Source organism: Cygnus olor, chromosome 7 (assembly GCF_009769625.2).
Source record: "Cygnus olor isolate bCygOlo1 chromosome 7, bCygOlo1.pri.v2, whole genome shotgun sequence".
Lineage (NCBI taxonomy): Eukaryota > Metazoa > Chordata > Aves > Anseriformes > Anatidae > Cygnus > Cygnus olor.
The window spans coordinates 15,551,256-15,565,554 of record NC_049175.1 but is presented as its reverse complement, the minus strand read 5'-3'; the positions used below and the strand labels follow the sequence as shown (position 1 = coordinate 15,565,554).

The 14,299-nt window shown below is 41.9% G+C and overlaps 1 protein-coding gene across 15 annotated transcripts in view; it reads left to right on the top strand.

The window, feature by feature from the left end:
- PRKG1 (protein kinase cGMP-dependent 1) overlaps positions 1-14,299 on the top strand; it is a 466,091-nt gene that overhangs the window by 446,683 nt on the left and 5,109 nt on the right. For all 15 annotated transcript variants that reach the window (XM_040562953.1, XM_040562952.1, XM_040562956.1 and 12 more), the window contains 6 exons: positions 2,976-3,065; positions 5,530-5,671; positions 8,253-8,416; positions 9,553-9,675; positions 9,774-9,836; positions 10,884-10,950. In XM_040562953.1, coding sequence (XP_040418887.1) covers positions 2,976-3,065; positions 5,530-5,671; positions 8,253-8,416; positions 9,553-9,675; positions 9,774-9,836; positions 10,884-10,950 — 649 coding nt within the window. The remainder of the gene's footprint in view (positions 1-2,975; positions 3,066-5,529; positions 5,672-8,252; positions 8,417-9,552; positions 9,676-9,773; positions 9,837-10,883; positions 10,951-14,299) is intronic.

Below are 14,299 nucleotides of genomic sequence, written 5' to 3'. Positions count from 1 at the left end.
AAAATTTACTCATAGATAAACTAACAACTTTACAGAACAAAATGCTATGTGTGGATTTGGTAAAGGAGCAAGCAAGTGTTGAGCCACGGATGTCTGCAGCGGATCTGCAAATATTTAGATGAGTAAGAAAATGAAGAAAGGAATGAATTCCAATATTGTGACATTTCAAATTTATAACTGCTTGATCTACTGAAATACTGTAGTTTTCATACTTCATGCTGTACATCTCATGTATAAACTTTGCACTTCTGTTAAAGTTGATAAACAATATTTGATTGGCCAGATTTGTTGCCTATAAGATGTTCTGGAAAGTAAACTTCCAGCAGGGTTGCCTTAAGTAGAGAAAGTAGTGCTTTATTTCAGTAGCATTTAAATTAACAGGCAATCAAAAATATTTAATTATTCATATTTGGGGTTCTTGAAGATGTAGGTTTTCTGTGAACCTTAATGTAGATGAAATGATGGTATTGTAGTATAAATTTTCTTTTGTCCAACTGGCAAGAAATATGATATTTTTTTCTTAAATCCATAAATTTTAAACATATGAAGTGGCCAATTAGTTTGATCCAACTTTTCTGAGATGCATAACTGAGGTTTTAAATGTCAACATAGGTAATATTATAGTAAGGGAAACTAAAACACAAGTTTGTTTTTTTCCATTAAATTTCATTGTGGCCACATACAGTACATTCTAGCTACAGAATACTTCACAGGTAGATAAGCACTGAGCATATTCTGTGATTTTTTTTATTTTTTTTAATCTTATGACCTCTAATGCATGTGAAAGCAAGGAAAAGTAAGATTGATTCAGACAGCAGTAACAGAACCTTTCCTAGCTTCAGCAGGACAATCAGCAAGTACCCAATGTCCTGCCCACATCACAGCTGCAGTTGCTGGAATTTTTTCTGTTAAACATGTTAAAAATATATCAGGTAGCTGCTGCTAAGCTGTGTGCTGTGCTATGCAAACACACGCAGGAAACAAATTCTGTCTAGCATCATGATGTAGAGGCATACCAGACCCAAGTTTTGCCCTTTACCTTAATATTTAACAGAATGCCTGAAAAATGAACCAAATCCTGCCTTTTTAAATATTTTTTTTTAACCCCCTGGTCTATCATATGGCCTAGTCTTAAGGTGCCTGATGGGTTTCCTTTCCCTGACAAGCAAATTTCTTCCCCTCCCCTCTTCGCCTGTCTTCCTGCAAGTCTTTGAGATACTGCTGCCCACCTCAGAGCTTTGGGGGGAAAAATTGGTTCAATATTAAAATCAAATGAAGTAGCTGACATTGAATTCCCTATGTTTATTTCTGTAGTTTCATAGTTGCATTTGTTTAATGTATCACATTGAGAAGGAATATGGGTTCATAAATCCTGGCCCATCTATCTCTTTAGCCAAATTTTCCTCCACATTCAGTCCCTGGGATAAAGAGGAAGGGTGCATTTAGATACCTAAATGTCAGCAGGTTCTCTTTAAACTTGACTAAATCAGTGTTTTTAAGTTCTGAAATGAATCACAAATTGGGCAGCACTTCCTTGAAATGGAAAAAGGAATACTGCAGATCTACAGCTGTATCCGTAGCATGAAGAATAAGATGATACAGACATTATTAAAATGGTAGGAAAACTTATTTTTCAAGCAAATCTGGAAAGCCAAGTGTCAGGTTATGCCATTAGAAGTGTCAGACTTTATATTTAGTACTCAGAGCAATTGTAATTGCTTCTTTTGCTGTGATACACTTCATTAATTGAGTGAAATCCAGCTGCCAACTGGTCACAAGCAGTGTTCCCCAGGGATCACTATTGGGGCCCATCCTCTTTAATATCTTTACTGATGACTTGGATGAGGGAATTGAGTGCACCCTCAGTAAGTTGGCAGATGACACCAAGTTGGGGGGAAGTGTCAATCTGCCAGAGGGTAGGAAGGCCCTGCAGAGGGACCTGGACAGGATGGGTCGATGGGCAGAGGCCAAGGGGATGATGTTCAGCACGGCTAAGTGCTGGTTCCTGCATTTTGGCCACAACAACCCCATGCAACACTACAGGCTTGGGGCAGGGTGGCTGGAAAGCTGTGCAGAGGAAAAGGACCTGGGGGTGTTGGTCGATGCTCGCCTGAACATGAGCCAGCAGAGTGTCCAGGTGGCCAAGAAGGCCAACAGCATCCTGGCTTGTATCAGGACTAGTGCAGCCAGCAGGACCAGGGAGGTGATCGTCCTCCTGTACTCTGCTCTGGTGAGGCCCCACCTCGAGTACTGTGTTCAGTTTTGGGCTCCTCAGTACAAGGACATCGAGGCCCTGGAGCGTGTCCAGAGAAGGGCTACAAAGCTGGTGCAGGGCCTGGCACACAAGTCCTGTGAAGAGCGGCTGAGGGCACTGGGGTTGTTTGGTCTGGAGAAGAGGAGGCTCAGGGGAGACCTTATTGCTCTCTGCAGCTACCTGAAAGGGAGGTGTGGGGAGCTGGGGGTCAGTCTCTTCTCACAGGTAACTCGCGATAGGACTAGAAAGAATGGCCTCAAGTTGCACCAGGGGAGGTTCAGGTTGGAAATGCGGAGACATTTCTTCTCAGAGAGAGTGATTAGGCATTGGGACGGGTTGCCCAGGGAGGTGGTGGAGTCACTGTCCCTTGGGGTGTTTAAGGAAAGGTTTGACATGGTGCTTAGGGACATGATTTAGTGGGTGACATTGGTGGTAGGGGGATGGTTGGACCAGATGATCTTGGAGGTCTTTTCCGACCTTAATGATTCTGTGATTCTATGACTCAAATTCCCATCTTTTTCTGCTGAATTATTTCCTATGCGATACAAAGGACTGATGAGAGGTTGAAATGATCTCCATAAATTCAGCACTAGCTCTGTAAGATCCCCCCAGTCTTGTGGTACTTCCTGGGATGAAGCACACGGTCTGTGACAAGTGGGAACAATTGGCACCTTGACTTTTACTGTCAATGTTATACTATTTTCTTGTTTTCCAATGCTAGGCTCTACAGGACATTCAAGGACAGCAAGTACCTGTACATGCTGATGGAAGCTTGTCTAGGTGGAGAGCTGTGGACAATTCTCAGGGACAGGTGAGTTTTAAAAAGTTATTGTCATAAAAGTTGAATATTTTTTAACACGCCTTCAGATAACCAAGGGTCTTTTTCATGTGCAAAATCTGTCTTACCATGTTATGTTTAATTTAAGATCCCCAGAAGATGAGGAAATAATTTAATATTTCTGTTCCTATGCAGTTGACTAGAGACAAAGGGAATCCAATTATAACTGGGAATACCCTTAGGACTGATTTAGGTTATTTCCAACATGTACAAGGCTTTATATAAATGGAGACTTAGCTCAAGCTACTTTCTCATGACATCTCTACAAACCTGGAAAAGATACAGAAAGTAGTGGTGGTAATGATGATAATCATGTGATAAATTGTATTCATGATAAGTGTCTTCATATCTGAAGGGTATTGTGTTCATACCAGAAGTACTCCATACCCCTGAATAGTTGATGGTTTATTTTAATGTTGGCCTTTTCTGATCACAGAGATTGCAGCTGCATCCTCAGTGCCCATGCAACTGTTTCTCATGTTTGGGAGCCTGTCTGGAGGTTCAGACCCTTGATAGGAAAATGGGGGACTGTCATAAGGGTGTCAGAGACTTTGGGCACCATGTATGAAGGCAGACAGTGACCCTGCAGGGTGCAACCAGGGGTTGCAGTAGGTGCAGTGGTGATTTCACTCTCACTGTAGACTTGCAAGATATGGTTGAGAGATACAGTCCTTCCAGCATAGCACCTTTATGCATTGCTGACGTGGCCTTAACTGTGGACTTAAAAAAATTAGTGGCATTAATCAGATATCACATTTGCGAATAAAATCCATGGGAAAGTGCAATTTAGAAACAAAAAATGCAAAGTCCTTGAAAGACTTTAGAGAAATCAGTATTTCCCATCCTGTCGAAAGACCTGCATTTTTCATTTCAGTGTATGAAATTCTGCCCCCCCGACTATGAATAGCAGCCTCCACATCTGTCACAGAGACATTGCAATAAGCCATAAACCATAAAAAACCATATCTATTAACATTTCTTAATGCTTATGAAGCAGTCAGGTATAATAGCAATGAAGACCAGAGGAAATCTCAGGAGGAAATCAATAATTCTTTGCGGGGGTTGGGTCCAGCTATATTAAGTAAGGGCCATTCATCAACGTGGGACACAGGATCATGCACTGAACCTATAGCTTAGCATTATGTGATTGGGGCACAGAAGTGCCATGGAAAAAATAGTCTGAAAGCATGTAATTAAATACCACATCGTAATGCACAAGCAAATGTGGTCCTGGTATTTCCTGTCTTTGGAGGATTTGACCTTGCAGTGTTTTGTTTTTGTTCTGTGTGTGTAGGCAGGAGGCAGGTGGAATGTGGGTTGTGCGGGTGTACATGGTTCGTACACACAACACAACGGCGGGGCAGGGAAGTGTGCGAGCAATCACATATAAATATGCAATAGAATCATAATTGAAACATGATTTAATTAGATTTGGAAAGTGAAAGAAATGCATTGGAAAGATTGATCAAAAAACATGTATGAAATTATTTTTAATTAATTATCCATACTGAATTTTTATAATTCTTCCTTCTCCCATAACCATGCCTTCTCCGGACCATTAAAAGGAGAAGAGTAGCAAAGTTAGCAGGTGTTAGAATGTATCCTTCATCTTTGTCAGAGCCTGAAAATTCCATCTTCAATTCTCTCAGCTTTAAATTGTGGTTCTGCTGCCACCTAGCTTAGATGCGCTTCTGAGCTCCATCTGCTCCAGCCAGAAGCTCGAGGCAGGCAGCGGAATATACTTTGCTTCTGAAAACTGCTTGCAAACTTGTACTCAAATGAGGATCAAAAAGCACACTTAATGCTGAATTTACGATTAACACTTCAAGTCCCAGCAAATGCATTTTTTCTGTCTTTTGTCGCAGTTATGAACATGAGTATGGGAGTTCTTGATCTTCACAGTTCAAAATCCTTTCAGCACCTAAAAGTCAAAGATTATAATAAAGAAATCACCTTTTACATAGAAGAAACTTACTTATAAATTTCAATTCTAAAAGATGTAAATATAAAACAAAAATTAGAGTATTTTAGATTTAAACGTTTGATATGAATGTCAATTGAAGGCAAAGAAGCTAACTTAAAAAATAGAAATACATGTAAATTTATCTGAAAAAGTCAGTTTAGCAGCAGTCATTTTCCAGGTACTGGGTGATTCTACTGGACCGTATGGATATTTTAACAGTAAGATGAAGTCCAGAAAGGGAAGAGATTGGATCGGCTTACAATACGGTTTTAGGCTATTAAGAAAAAGAAATTCTAAATATAAAGAATTGCTCTAGGTAGAATAAATATAGGTTAACTACAGCTAGAATAGCTCACCTCTTGCAAAAATCAAGCCCTTACTTTATGTCCATGATGGTGATAATGACCTGTAGAAACAGCTCAGTCCTGTACCTAGAAATCACTTTATCATCTTTCTCTTTCTTGTTTTACACAGAGGTTCATTTGAGGATTCGACAACCAGGTTTTACACGGCATGCGTAGTCGAAGCTTTTGCATATTTGCATTCCAAAGGAATAATTTATAGGGACCTCAAGCCAGAAAACCTCATTCTGGATCATCGAGGTTATGCCAAACTGGTAAGTGCCTGCCATGTCTGGTTTTGCCAAAAAAAAATAAAATTTAAATTAAAGACGCCATTCCTGTCTTCTAGTACTGGACAACTAGTGTTATGGGTAGAGAAGATGGAATTAGCCATAGAGGGTCAGAAAAAAAGTCCACCCAACCCAAGGTCCAGTCTCTGATGGTGGCCATCAGTAAATGTTGAGATACGATCAGGGCCAGAATATCGTCACTCATCACTGGGATGTTTTCCCAGCCTCCAGCAGAGTGAGGCTGTAGCTGTGCTGGAAAATGCTAATTCTGGCTAACATTTGAAATTCAGGGCTGCAGTCTGGAAGCATTTAGAGAAGAACATCTGGAGAAATCCATCTAGTTGTTTTGGAGCTACTGAAAGACAAAAAGATATCGTTAGGAGATGGAGAGGACTTGCATTTGTGAGCTTTATAGGTGTCAGGTGAAATTTTTTTTGCAAACTATTGTTTCTGAATAAGTTCCTTTGTATAAGCAAAAAAAAAAGCATCATTCTTAATGGAAATGTTAACCATGACCTTGTCATGGCACAAAATTATTATTTTTAATTGCTCTGGATCGTCAGACTCTGTTGCTGAACTCTAGCTGATTCAGCTTCTTGCTTTAGCAAGGGGATTGGAATTTGGTTTGTCTTTACTTTTGATAGCATTATAATGTCTGCAAGCTATAACTTTTCATGGAAGAGGTTACATTTGTTCATTGGAGCAATTCACATATTGCATCATTAGCACCATTTCTGTAGGAGTCCCTGCATGCTCTTTGTCCTTCAGCTTTGTATTCTTTTCATTATCTATCAGGCAAAATGTGCATAATCAAACTGTATCCATGTCCTGTGTACTGCCGTTCTGGGTAGTAGCAGACACTTTTAAGTGGCTAAAGCCACTTGTGCTTTAGCACTGATGACAAACCTGACTGATCTGTGCTAACTCCTCTGAAGTGACTCTTGGAGGCTCTCCCTGAACCTGCTCTTCCCAGAGTGTCATGGTGCTTCTCAGTGCTGTCCTTCTACAACATCCACCTCCTCAAACCAGGATGGGAGCACCTGTGTTAGATCTCCACTCCCCACATTAAAGCGTTGCTGATGGATTTCACTGTATTGAACTGTTCATGTATATTGTTTTTTTGAATCAAAAATCAATGTAGAGGTGTCCTGCAAATAAAGTACACTCAGAAAGTCTGAAGACTGAAAAAGTCTCTGTGAACCCATGGAGAGGGGAGAAGAAAAGAAAGACTGTCCTTGGTAGGAGGTGCTGTCCCACCCCTTTTGGGGAACCCCTCTTTCTAACTAATGGGGATCTGGGCACTTGGGGAACCATCAGTGAAGGATGGGATGACACAACCCTAAAAGAGCTGTGTCCAAGAGGGGCTGATTCCATCCATGAGGCTCACAATGGGGCAACATCTCTGCCTCCTGGATGGGGGACTCTTCCCTGCCTTTGAGAAGGGAAACCTGGGAGTCAGTCAGTCAGGGAGAGGATGTCAGTCTTTGGGAGTGGTAAGTCAGACCATCACCATTATGGGCCTTTACAGCCTTGTGGTAGCCATCATGTGTCACCATGATACTAAGTTTAATGAATAACAGAAGAATAAATCCTCTACAGCATTTCACTGAAGCTGAGGGTTCCAGCAAGGTGTCAGATGATGGAGGTAGATTAGGTGCCAGACTGTCCTTCTCTCCACCCGAGTAGGATCTGGACCGGGGTCTGCTGTTCCCATCACCAGCCCCCAGCTCCTTAGACATTTTGATCTCCTTGGACCCATCTTTGGTAGCACAGGAAGTATCACAGATCCCACAGCACGACAGATCCTTCTTGTGGGTTTGTGACCATTCAGGATGGCAATACTGATGTTTTGTCCCTGACTAGTGCAGGAAGGTGTAGGAGCATTTCACAGCCATCAAGGGACAGCAGAGTGTGCTACAGACCACAGCTCTGGGCAAGCACAGCACCGAGGCAGGGGAGGGCAGAGCTAAAAATACACTAAGCCTATTAGCCTAAGCTCTGCTCAGGTCCCAAAGAATAGCTTTGGTTCCCTGTGTAGTCTCATTTTCCACAACTGCCTGTAGCATGCTCTGGTGTGCCACAAGGGCACTGCTATAAGGGTACATTGAGGCTTGTGATCCCACCAGCATGTTGCATCATTTTCAAATAAATTGTTATTACAACACTCTTTGGATTGGAATAGAAATCTGAACTTCTCAGCAGATGCTGCCATGGTCTGTATTTAGCCTGAATAGCTCTTGCTCAGGTAAAAGCTAGGACTTTAAAACAACAACAACAAAACAACTTGATCTGCAAATGATGTGAAGTTACATGTTCCAAGAAATGCTCAGTGTTGGCATTTGTTCTTCTTCTCTCACAAGAATCTTCTTTTTTGCATTATGAAGGGTAAATCAGCAAAAAGATCACTGCAGTTGTCTGGTTCTTGAACAATCCGTGATGTTTTTGTTGCAATAATATTCCCATAAGGAAATCTTCTTTCTGCATTGCTTCACTTCAAGAGGAACTGAGTGCATGGCTGAAATTCCCTCTCTTGCTCTGCCCTGATGCTATTCTCCTCCTTTCACAGGTTGATTTTGGCTTCGCAAAGAAAATAGGATTTGGAAAGAAAACATGGACTTTTTGTGGAACTCCAGAGTACGTAGCCCCCGAGATCATCCTGAACAAAGGTCACGACATTTCAGCAGACTACTGGTCACTGGGAATCCTAATGTATGAACTCCTGACTGGCAGGTATGGGCATCGGAGCTGGCGCAGCTGCCGAAAAGAGATCCAAATATTTCTGCCATTGTCACACTGATTAGATGACGGGAAGGATTCAGAGCAGGCATGTGCTGTAATGGCACAGTGAAGCCTCAACACTGTGCTGCTGAACCTAATAATTAGTTTTCCATTTTAAATCACAGTTTCCATGCAGATCTCTCAAATGGCAAGATATGAACAGGCTTTTTAGGAAATGCTGTGACATGTCACCAGAACTCCACCCTCATTTTTGTCCCCAGGCTCCTGTAAACTGAGAATGAGCTGAACATGGCAGGGAAAGGGTTTGTAATTCAGCCGAGGAGATACAGTAGTGGGATGCTGCACATCTGAAAAGGAGGAGGTAGAGTTGACACTATGAGAGCCTGAGACCCTATATCCACCCTTTCCCTTATTTAGTTTAGATGCAAAAGTTGAATGCATACATTACTGCATATTTTGACAGTTTTGGCTTCCTTGCACTTCCTCACCTCATCCACCAAAGATACAAAGAGCTTGAAAAAGATCCATCACCTAAAGCTGCATAGCAGCTCTGGGGATGGACCCAAGACAGTGGAAGCCTGTTTTGTCTTTGGGACCTCACGTCTTGCCACCTTGCAGGAGCACATGCCTGGTAGTTCAGCCCAAAGCAAGCAAATTGTAGCATCTGCCTTTAGGGGCTCTTTGTTCACATACTGCTGTTCTTCAGTGAACTTGTCCCTGTTCTGTTAAACCAATGGAAGCCTTAATCCCCACTGAAAGCATGTCACAACATCAAATTGAGAATAAGCCAGTGAGCAAATCTAGGACCCTTGTTCCCCAGGCTGCTGGGACTTGGGTCTTCATGGAAACAAGATTTGGCATGTGCTGCTCCAGAAAACATTACTTTGCTCTTAGGTACTTCCTTCCAGCCAACATCACTTAAATTCCGACACTATTAAAGCACCTTGGCTGAGAATTGGTTAAGATCATACAAAGCAAACCATTCCTATTTGTCACCTACCTTTCCTCATTTCACAGTAGAGTACTCTGTTTTGCTTGGTGGTTGTTGTTGTTGTTTTGGTTTTTATCAATCTTTAATGCTATTTTAAAGACAAACATTTAACATTTTTTTTCTCTCCCCTCTGAAGTCCCCCTTTCTCAGGCCCAGACCCCATGAAGACCTATAATATCATATTAAGGGGAATTGACATGATTGAATTTCCAAAGAAGATTGCCAAAAATGCTGCTAATTTAATTAAAAAGCTATGCAGGTAAATGCATAAAATATAATCACCTTTCTCTTATTTGTAAAGAAATGAGTTGTTCAGAAGGATTAAGAAAGTAACCTAATTTGTTATTCATTTTATAGGGACAATCCATCAGAAAGATTAGGGAACTTGAAAAACGGAGTGAAAGATATCCAAAAGCACAAGTAAGTGTATTCCCCAGCCATCCATCATTTGAACCCACAGAAACATGCATTTCAAACACTTCCATTTTCTGCCAGACTCACTTTTCTTAAACTCCTTTGGCCTTTCCCTTCAAGTATGCTTTAAATTGTAATTGAGTTTGCATCGGATGTTTTTTTCCTGTGTTTTGGTATCGTTTCTAGCCTTGCCTATGACCAAAACACATTGCATGTTGACCATTACACTGTAATTACTCGAATGCAGAAGAGCATTTGGAAACAATCCAACTCAGCCACTGCCTGCTTGGATTTCTCTGGTTTGCAGAATCATTTTCCAAGGTTTTCCTCCATTTCTCTCCCCTCCACCCCCAGCAAACTTTCTCTCTACCCATAATGTTAATTCATCAAACCTTTTGATCCGATGGGAGAGAGTTCTTAAGTGATGTTACATAAGCTCTGTTTTGCTACAGAAATTTACTGAAGAGTTTCCACACTGCTTGAGAGGAAAAAAAACAAGTTAGGGACCACCGCAGAGGCAGGTTACCTCTTCCATCTGTGCTCGTCCTTCTCTGCTCCAATCCCCAAAGCAATACAAATGCATTGGAGGGACATTTTGAGGGTGAGCTCAGCTCAGGGCTCACCCTTCTGCCTGAGCTGCCTTAGCCCAAGAAAACCTGAGGTGCCCAAACCAGGAAGAAAGCATCCCTGTGCAGGCTGGAGCATCCAATCTCATACAAAGCAAGGACATTAGGGGTCTCATATGGCACGGACTGGCCATATAGGAAGGAAAGAGCAGATGCCAGGACACCTGCAGTGAGGAACAGTTTTCTTCTGAGCATTTGTAATTTGTACTTGCCATGGTATCACCACTGGGTTGTGACACACAATCCATTTTCAGCCAAGAAAGCGTATATAAACATGACAGGAAAAATAATTAAGGCTAATTAGACCATTTGAAGAACATGTCTGCAGGAGTTAAAACCCACTGTTTAAGCAATTTAAATTTCATTTTGTGATATTTTAGCCATATGTCTAACTTCCCAACATGCTTTATTATTCTCTCCTTTCTAGATGGTTTGAAGGCTTTAACTGGGAAGGGTTACGAAAAGGGACACTGACACCTCCTATAATACCAAGTGTAAGTTTTACTACTTCATTTCTCTTTCCCAAGCAATTGTCTCTTTAACACGAATTTTGTGAGTTTCAGGCACTAATACACTATAGTTAGCATGTGCTTTATTTCATCTGAATATGCTGGTCAGAGAATAAAATTGAGCAAAACCCTATATAAAAGTCCATTTAAGGACATTTTCACCTATACTTCGTCTCCTGGCATTCTCTTCCAGTGGAAGTCATTTAGGGCATGACTGTGATGAAATGCTCTTTGCTGCCCAGGCAGAATCACTCACTATTATGTTTTCTTCTCTTTTTCACCTGCTGCATTTTTTTCTTCATGTACTTTTCACATTCCAGCAGAGAGCTGCTACTTTCACCCCTTTTCTCAGATGTGTCCTCTTTCTTTCTCCTTTATTCCTGTTTTTGATGGGCAAGTGGGATTTGTATGCCATCTCCCTTTCTTTTGCATTAACCTTTCCTTCTGTCTTTTCTTTTGTGCTTTTTACCCTTTTTTCCTGCATCCGTGTCTTACATGAAAAGCCCTGTTACTGACTAGTTTATGTTTAACTGGGAGCAGACTCGGAGGGACAGCTCTACTCATTTTCCTTTGCAGCAAAGCTCTTCCTTTGATGTCTTTGTGAGCTCTTTACCCACAAAGCCTGCTGCAAAGAGAAACCAAACAGGATTAGCTGATAGAAATTACCTTGGCCCCTTCTGTTCGGCAGCCTCCCCTCCTTGTTTCAATTTAATCCCTTTCTCTCCGTGCCTCTCCCAATGGATCAGTGAGAGAATGACATTAGCAATCGTATTTAATTGCACCCCTTTGCTCAGTCTGTCTGTGGTCCTGTACCTCCTGCAGCAACAGCAGGCACAGCTCGGGGGCTGAATCTGCCATCCCAAAGTTTTCTTAACGGCTATGAAAGAGCAAGGAGGTTTTGTGTCCCCCTTTTGCCCTGTGGACTACAGAAGTCAGTGACAGGCAGCAGGAGAAATCAGGACTTTGTAAATGTTTGCCTAAAGCAGGATCACCAAACAGCTTGTAAATATTTTATAAATCAAAATTGCGTGGTTTTTTTTTCTGTTAAGCTGATTTTAATAGCTATTAATTTTCCAATAACTGTTAACTTGTTCACCATATTTCAAGTCAGTGAAATCAAGTTTACTCCTTTATGTCCAGTTTCAATTCCTGGTTTGCCTATGCTCTGTGCAGGATGCCAGTGTAGATGAAAATGCCCAAATATTTTTTTCTGTTTTTTTTAGTGGATTTTTTAGTTAGCAAGAGCATTTGCAATACTGCTTTTACCCAATATATGTATCAGCCCTGCATGTCTAACCCTCAGATAGAACAACCCACAGCAGTGACTTCAATAATATCTGCTCTCTACAGGCATGAATTTCTCCATGACATTGCTCTACCACCAGAAATTGTTTCTACTCTTTTTGGCATTGCCCAGAGGCCATTCTCTAGCCTGTTTTGCACAGGTCACACTTCTTCAGCTTTTTCACAAAGGTCCAACACGGTATCAGGAAAGGGTCTTTCTTGGCATCATTGGGATGTATATTCCTGGGTCTGGTGCCATCCTACCAGGGACATGTCTGCAATGGTCCCAAAAGTGATCTGCTGCCAGCACACCACCATCCCTTTGGTGATCCCTTTGACCACCATCAGGGCTGTCCAAAATAAGACAGGAGCATCCTTCCCTCTTCAGAAGACTCAACCATTCTTCCAGGGCAACTTATCAGTGCTGACAGCCATACACTGCCCCAGTCCCAAAGCAACACAACTCTTCTTTCCTAGAATTCTTAGGACGAATATCTTTTCTGGACATACTCTTGATATCCTCTACAAAATGTGCCTCCATTAACTAGTGAACCTCGCTGACAGTTTTTCAACCCTGAAGCTGTCTGTCCTGCTCAGCCTTGTTTTCCTCAACGAGCTCAGTTGCTTTGGCAGAAGACCCAACTCTCAGTAATGGCCATATCTGCAAAGTGACCAAAACTATGTAGCTCTAGGGGAAGAAATTAGTTTTTCCTTCAGTCATTGTACCTCTCCTCCCTAGCTGGAAAGGAGCCAGAAGGGCTAAACATAGAGACTAGCTTTTGTTTTGTTTTCAGAAATAGGCCTTTCACAGCTCTTTAACACTCATCAGCAGTTGTGTACTACCACTGCGACAATCAAAACCTACTCCTTAGCCCTCGCTCCACAGGATCTTAGGGCAGATCTGCTGCTAGAACATTGCTTCGGGGAGCAGCTGAGCTTTGATACCACAGATTAAAAATCTGTGATGGAAGCTGTCCTGAAAAGTTACTCCTTCTTGACTCTTCCAAAGATGTGCTGTCTTGCATCATGGCTCTTGTTTTTGAGAAAGACATGCAGATCTGTTCACCATAATTCATCACAAGCTCTTAGGCTGGCAAGTGACCAGGCAGATGATACCAATGTTCGCGCTTTACCCTCTGGGATGGACAAGAGATATATCTGGAGTATCCCTTCTTGGCTGGAGAGGGCATTGAGAAAGACTTTTGTTCCCATTTCTCTGATCATGAAGGACCGCAGGCCACATACGGGTGACACGAAGCTCTGGAGAGTCATGCCCAACAGCATTAGCAACGCATAATGTCAGTTAGCAGAGTGACAACTCATGCAGCCTTTCTCTCTAGATCATATTTCTTCTAAGAAAAAAAAAACACTCTACAATTGTCTTGGATATACTCTGCCTTTTTATTTTGTCAGATGAAGGCAAAATAGAACCCATCTCCCAAAACAGGACTTAATTCCCATAAAGTTTCACCTAGTTCAAATGACTGTGCCAGCTCTGCCAGATGCTCTCAGTGTAGACATCTGCAGAGGAACCCAGGGGAGCTCCACAGATGCTTTCACCCCATGCAGTCCACTTACGCATTCTGCATCACTGCTGAGGGATTTTTGCAAGAAGCTACAGGTAATGCGCGTAAGTTGTGAATGGCCACACCAGCTGCATCTCTTCTGCTTTGGTGGCTGTTATCTTGTGCATACATCCCTCAGTTCTTCTCCCAAAGGGAGAACTCACATAGGGGTGGGCTGAGAGAAAGAGAGAGACAGGGTCCAGCACAAGGGCCGTGAAGGAAAGCAAACTCAGAGCCCACCAAGGTTGAGGACCCTAAAGATGAAGGTTCTCCAACTCAACAAAGTAAGCAGACACAGGTAACTCAAAAAAAATAAAAAAATTACCAATCCAGTATAAAGTGTTTTGGTTTTTTTCACAGTGAGTTGAGTATGCAAGGAGTTTGATTCTTCCCCAAGACATTATCAGCCGCGGGTAAATTCTGATGCAGCTGAGCAGTTATCCAGCATCAAATATGTCTCCTGGACTGTAGGTTGGGAAAAAAAT